The sequence below is a fragment of the Pteropus alecto genome, unplaced genomic scaffold (genome assembly GCF_000325575.1).
Source record: "Pteropus alecto unplaced genomic scaffold, ASM32557v1 scaffold106, whole genome shotgun sequence".
NCBI classification, from domain to species: Eukaryota; Metazoa; Chordata; class Mammalia; order Chiroptera; family Pteropodidae; genus Pteropus; species Pteropus alecto.
Genome location: NW_006442103.1, coordinates 15,224,824 through 15,231,916, shown reverse-complemented (window position 1 = coordinate 15,231,916; position 7,093 = coordinate 15,224,824). Strand labels below are relative to the sequence as shown.

At 51.8% G+C, this 7,093-nt stretch overlaps 1 protein-coding gene across 1 annotated transcript in view; it reads right to left on the bottom strand.

The window, feature by feature from the left end:
* Positions 1-683: 683 nt before the first annotated feature.
* The window catches only part of PTGFRN (prostaglandin F2 receptor inhibitor), a gene marked incomplete at its 5' end in the record, with an annotated part of 42,795 nt that continues 36,385 nt past the window's right edge, over positions 684-7,093 (bottom strand). The window contains 2 exon segments of the mRNA XM_025052299.1: positions 684-4,120; positions 5,622-5,927. Of these exon segments, the coding sequence (XP_024908067.1) occupies positions 3,954-4,120; positions 5,622-5,927 (473 nt within the window).

The window sequence follows — 7,093 nt, the reverse complement described above, 5'->3', positions numbered from 1 at the left end:
AATGCCGCGGCACACAGTGGGTGTGTAGGCAAGTTTTTGTTTTGTCTTTAATTTGAACTGAGGCAGGAACAGATTCAGCAGTAGGTAGGGGACTACTGAAGACCAGCTGTGACTGTGCCAGCGCTCCGAGGCCAGCAGAGCCCCCCAGTTCATTGACAGCACGCGGGGACGGGCCCTTTCTCGTGGCGGAGTGTTAACTGCGCATTTATGACCTGCCGGTACCTTCACTGTGCCTGGCACGGTGTCAGTCCCCGAAGACCTTGCAATGTGAGCAATGTGAGGTGACCCCTGCCCAGGACACGAATGAGGCTGACAGCAGAGTCCTTGGGGGAGGCCATCCAAGGCCCAGTGGCTGCAAAGTCGGGGCTCCCTGTGCTCTCACCAGTCCGGGGCCCCGAAGCCAGCGGCCTGCAGACAGCACCGGTTTGCTTTTGCCACAGCGAGCACCTCCTGCCTCGGTTTGGCTCCAGCCTGGGTCATGAGTCAGCCACACCACACTGCTCCAGGCACGATATGGTCACAGACCTTTGGTGTGTTTGTTTCCTCATCTGCAGAGAGGAACAACGTGTAACTTCTCTTTCCGAAGACCTTGGGTGCTAAAGTTACAACTGCAATTCAGCCAGAAGCCCTCATGCAGAGGAGATGAAGGGTAACAGAGGCCAATGTCAAGTTCCTCACACGGCTTCGATTTAAATTAAATGTCCTTTAATGAAATAAAAAACAAATGGTGCATTGCATAATATTCGTGGTCACAGTATAAAACAATACAATTAGTTCATATAACATCAGATATGGACAAAAATACGCAAGACCCTTTCTTTGTCTATGTAAAATTCGGCAGATCCTTATGTGCCACGCTAAAAAAGAAAGTCGACTTTTTTTCTCCTAGTGATCTGCATACAATATTTACCACTGAGGATTTGGTCAAACCGTGGAGAACTTATCCAAATCTCAGTTCCCTTCTTCTCCTGGCGTCGTCAGTGAAGCTAAAAAAAAAAAAAATTTTTTTTTTTTTCTGAAAGTAGCAAGTTGTATAGTATTGCTTATTACTCCTGCCAAAAAGGCTCAGTCTTTGGCTCACAGATGTCAGTGACAAAATCATGGCTGCAGACATGTCTGCAAAGCAAGAAGCAAGAGCCACCACGGAAAACACAGGGTTCAGGTGGGGGAGGCCTGCTTCGCCGGGACCTCAGGGGAAGCCAGTGTGGGCCGGAGGGGAGGAAAGACACAAATAAATACATGTCCAAATTAAGATTTAATTAAATCCAGTTGGTAAGTCAGAGTTCCACTGTGAAAAGTCTGAAAAGTGGTTAAAAAGTCAGCTTGCATTTTTTTTTTTTAAGTGTAAAGTGTATGTAAACATTCTAAAGTAAACAATTTAAAGTAATTTTGAAGCTCCTAGCTGAAAGAGCTTAAGCTCTTTCTGGGGATACTGTTATGATTAAAAAAAAAAAAAAAAAGCCAAACGTTTCATAAAGTTTCTTTTTGTTAAGAAGTGCAATTTCGTCTGTGTGAACTGTGGCTAGGTCCTTCTTCCACTCACTCCAGTGCTTCTGGCAGGAGCCTCTTCCAGAAGAGCACTTGGTGGCTCTATTTGGTACAACAAGAGTGTATCCCACACTTTTAAAAGGACACACATTCCAGGCAAGCTTATTTCCCCAGAAGGAATGAGATCCTTGGTACAACGCCCTGGGAATTCTGCCCCCTACCCCAATGACCTGCAGTTTGGCCAGCCCAATGGACAGAGGGTGGGGTTGGGGGGTCAATGCTTTAGCAACCCCAGCCTTGAACTGCAACAGCAGTTTGAAAGGAAGAGGTACAGCGTGTGAGCACACGTCACCTTCACTACTACCGAGTGTCTGGTGTGACCCATTCATGGTTTCGCACACACCTGGGGCCACCTGGTCACGTCCAAAGCTAAGTACGTGTCCTGTCTACCAAGAAGGGCCTGGGCTACCATGATCCTGAATCTGCTTTTAGTGTGACAACTGCCAGGGCTTGAAGGCACCGGCACTACCAACACAGCACCTGTGTAGGGTTCTCTCTCGAATTCCGGTTTGGACCATCACCTGCGACCCACCTCCTCTAAAACAGCAGTTAGGAAATGACATGTAGAAAATACCCAGCTCTAGAGCCATCAAGGCCTCCTCCTCCTCCACCACTTATGCTCTGCTGAGTCATGCCGGCTGCCCGTCTTCCTGCCACAGACGCCAGGCCTGCGGGTCATCGGTACTGCCACCGTTAGTGCAGAAATCTATCCCACGAGTGGTCCCCTCGGTGGGCAGAACAAAAAGAAAAACTTAAGTGGAAATCACCTGGGGGTGACTCACTGGGAAGTGCAGAATGAATCACGGAGCAGCAGAGTGAGGAAGCGGCGGGGAGGGTGGTGAGCCGGGAGGGGTACCGCCCGTCCGGCCCCTTGTGACAAAGAGCCACACATGAATGGCCATCACTTTGTATGACTTTATTGCTCAAAACAAATGTATCCTTTTTCCCCTTCGGAAGACAGAGCAGTGTTAGAGCCTTCGGAGCCAGGACAGCAGCACGGAGGACAGCGCTGAGGGACATGAGTCACCGTGAGCCTCAGAAAGCCCCTCTGGGACGCTGGCGGAGGCAGCGCCGTGCCGGGGGCGAGACACGTCAGGACGGCCTCTGCTCCGCTCCGCTCCGCGCTCAGGCTGCTCTGCAGGCTGTCCTCACGGCAAAACGTTGCTGGTTTCCTTCGTGCTCCTAAGAGGAAGGCAAACGTGCCACGAGGTGGATCCTTTCTCCCGAGCCCCCTGCAGGGGGCCTGACAGAGGCCTGAGGGACTGAAAAGGTCAGAGAAAACGCATGGTTCTTCTAGACAGTTTCTGAGTCCGTGATGTCAGAAAATCTTGCAAGCAGTGCTTCTCCTTCACGTTAAGGAGACCAAGCGGCTTGTGAAGGATGTGGGTTATATGTGGGTACCCCCAGCAGTCCGTTGGTGCACAAGGCCGTTGCCTCCTGCAGAATGCAGGAGAGGGGCGTGGAGATGGCGTCTTCCACCTGGCACGCCTCTGACACCCCTGAGCATCCCGGCACGATCTGCAGAAACCTAACTCTCAGGATCCACCTTGTGGCCTCGGCACAATCGGAGTGTCGGTTCCTTCCCTTGTCCCCAACCTCCCCTCCCTTGCAGACCTTCGTAACTACTGCCCTGGACAGAGGTGGCTGTGTATTTTTCTTCATATTCATTCTTAAGGCTAAGGTGGCAAGATAAGGTGCTCGGTGGAGAGCCAAATTCTAGATTCCAGGGCCGCCCCTTCTGCATTCTCACTCCAAGCAAATCGCAAAGAAACGGACAGAGGGCAGAGGGGGCAAGAAACAATACGCGTTTGGGCTCAATAAGAAGTTACATACTGCAAGTTTAGATTTCAAATGTTGTCCCAAACCCCTGAAAATAGGGGGTGGCGCCGGTGGCGCAAGCGAGCCTCTGGCGCTGCCCTGCGTTGTCACTTCCGGCCGGAGTACAGGGTGGCAGCTGGCAGCTCTCGCGACACCGGCCTCAGCCCGCAGGCAGTTACCTGCTGACCCAAGACAAAGAACTCCGAATACCATCACCCCTTCCTCACACCACAACCCCTCGAAACGAAAGACACACACACACACGCGCACACACACACACACACACACATACACACGTCAGACATCTATAAACCAGTAGGAGAAAAAAATTAGGTGGTTAACCATTAAAAAGCCGCAGCTGGGGACACAGGCACCCGGCCGTCGCCGGCCAGTGCCGTGGGGAGGGAAGCTGTGTGCTGGTAAACGTGTCCGCGCTCAGAGCTTGACATGCAGAGGAGAGCGCCAGGTCCCACCTGAGATGAGAGAGGACTGGGTTTTCGCGCAACACGCGTCTCGTGAAAATGTCCTCTTCGCGCCCAAAGTACCCCTGGACCGTCCCGCCGGCCGCCGCCTCCCCGGGCACCAGCCTAGTCCATCTCCATGGACATGAGCCGCCGGCGCTCACGCCTCGTCTCCTGGATCTCCTTCTTACAACACCAGCGGGAGCTGCAGTACCCGATGAGGCAGGAGAGGAGCCCGATGACCGCGGACAGGCCGGCGCCGATCAGCAGCGGGTACTTGAAGGCGTTCAGCACTGGGAGGGGGGACAGCAAAGGGAAGCGGGGTTAGTGACGCCGGGAAGCACCGGGCCCCGCGCTCCCCACCCCGAGCGAAGTCTCCCCGAAAGACCAGATCTCATTCATCCCACGCCCAGCACCTAGCCCAGCGCTTGAGACAGGAGCGGCTCGGCCCTCTGTCCAAAATAAAAAATAAAAAAAAAGAGCAAATCTCTCCCCGCCCAGCTCTGTGGGGGAGAAAAGGAAAACAGAACAAAGACTTCATTCGCCGTCTTTGAATGTCAATTTGCTTTTTAGGGTTTTGGCAGGAGACTGATTTTTAAAAGTCAGTATAAGGGCAGCACATATTCGGCAGCAGATGCCTCCTTTAAAAAAAAATGTGCGTAAATCAATTCTATGCATCAAATAACTGATGTGTGCTAGGGGAGCTATTTTAAGTAACACTATAGTAAATTATCTAGCAAAGTGAATAATCACCCTCTCACTTGTTTGGTGAATCTGGGTTTATCATATGGAGTCATTTCAAGCAACGAATTTCTAAGATGCAAATAGGGTACAAGTGACTGTGTGTCAGGAATGCATAAGCACTGCTTAGATCCCACACCCCAAACCCCATGTTGCCTTCCCCGTCCCCCCCGTGTGGATGCTGGCACTGTGGGAGGTGCCTGACATTTAGTACAACTGAATTTTCACGAGCGCCCTATGAAAGATTATCATCCCATTTTCCCAGAGAAGAAACAAAGGATCAGAAAGGCTGTCACCTGTGGAAGAGCTTCCCCCCAATTCCGGTCTCTCCCACACTGACACATCAGCAGGGAACACACACTCGAAAGCTCCCGTGGACCCCTGGGGACGCCTGGACTTGAGTTCTCTCCATGGAGATTCTTCAGTTAATTTTTACTCTGAAGATCTTTGCAGAGAAGACAGTTCTCATTAACTAAGGAACGACTGTCCCCACATTGGGTGCTCAGGAACCAAAGAGGTAGGAAGGGACCCCTTGACCGCCTAGGCAGGCTGACCCTGGTGGTCAGTGTGGGCTAACAAGGCGGAGAGCTCATCCTTCCATCTTGGGGTTCCAGGAAGAACCTCATCCATGTTGGGGACACCAGGAGAAGCCTCCCTTTCCAAGAAGCGAAACCACCATTTGGGCAAGAGTGGCAGAAACCCATCGCAGCCTTGCCTGGAGACCCAGACATGCTCTCTCGGCTGTTCTCGGCCTCTGCCCGGGAGAACCTGTGCCAGCCCTAGGACACAGTAAAGTGGGCTTGTACGTAATATACAGAAAGCATCAAAAATCTTTCCAATCAGTCTTCAAAATCATTTCTCAACGGTGCCTCCAGCACACAATACACAAGCGAGGGCTGCTCGTGCTCTGTCCCGGCCAGGTCTAGAGACAAAGCAGGCCGTGCAGCAGGAACATTCCTCACACGGGGGAACCTGGGCTCTGCCAGTTGCAGCACTGTACAGAGAGAAGACAGTCCCTGAACCCCGAGAGAAGTAGTTGCCTGCCATTCTTACCATCCATCTTCACAGTTATAAAGACGGGCTTGGAGAAGATCTCTGCCTCCTTCTGCCAGGAGCCTGTTGGTGACTTCACCCAGGGAGTCACGGAGCAGTAGTAGTTGCCGAAGTCCTGGTCCTCGGAGCCGTGCACTTGCAGCAAGAACTCCAGCTCGCTCACCCGCTCCAGGCTGAGGTCGCTCTTCCAGTCCCTCGGGGCTGTGTGCACAATCCCCTTCCGGTCCAGAGAAGACAGCAGGACGGGGGCCTTGTCCAGGCCAAAGGAGTGCACCGCAGACCAAGACACATCAAAGGCCATGTCATCTACGGATGAGCAAACCAAAACCCCGGGGTCAGTACCGTGGGCCGAGAGAGAGACTACGTATGACTAACGCGCACGTCACCTGACTACGAGCCAGGACAGCTCCACCTGCCTTAGGTCTCACCGAATCCTCACAAGGAGCCTGTGGCGAAGGTCTTACCACACTCCACACTCTACACGGCGGGACCGAATACCTTGTTCGAGGCCACACAGCCAGGGGGGGCAGCAGCGCGTGTGGCTCAACCCAGGAAGTCTGGCTCCAGAGTCCACCCTCTAAACCTCGCCCCCGCCACCACTCGGCCTAAGATGCACAGGAACAAGGATCAGACCCCAAGCTGTGTCCTACGGAGAACACAGGATGTAAAGCTGGTACGCGGTGACATCACACGCTCTGTCTCCCAAAGAAAGCAGGGTCCTTTGACGTTTCGGGCAGAAGAACCCGAGACTGGAAGGACACGAAAGCCGCAAGGAAGGAAAGGCACATCGAGCGACTCGTCCAACACTCAGAGTTGTAAACCGTTTAGATTTCATTGTTTGCTGTGTTTTTCCCCCTGCAGAAGTGCTTAAGTTCAGAACAAGAGGAAAAAAACCGTCAAGCTGAGAAAATTGAGCACAGTCTAACAGTCCCAGAGAGTAATGCTGCTGGATCGTAAAATTACTCTGCAAAATTAAGGTTCTAACAGCCTCAAATAAATTAACACGGGCATAAGAGAAATGAGACTTTGGCACAAGGGGCGATTCTCACAGAATGTGGGGACGGAGCGCACATCATGAGCCCGTGCCCCCTTGTTTCTACTGTTACCGACTGACATCAGCGACGGCAGGTCTGAGACTCACCCAGCAGATGAGAAAGGACTGCCAGGCCACAAACCCTGTTTCATCTTAAATCCACGTGACAAGGCTTTCTACGTAAATGTGGAATTACACAATTTTTGTTAAACAAAGCCATATTTACTCATTCAGTAAAAACGCACTCCTAACAACCCCAAAAAGCACATCATAAGGCAAAGAAAGAAATGATACTCACTTGCAAGAATTTCTACAAAATTATCCAGATGATAATTCCTTTTCGACTCACTCAAAAATATTAAGGTCCACGACAAATCTCAGCTCTACCTATGGGATGACAGCTCTCTACTCCGATGCCCAAAACACCTTTTCTTTCTTC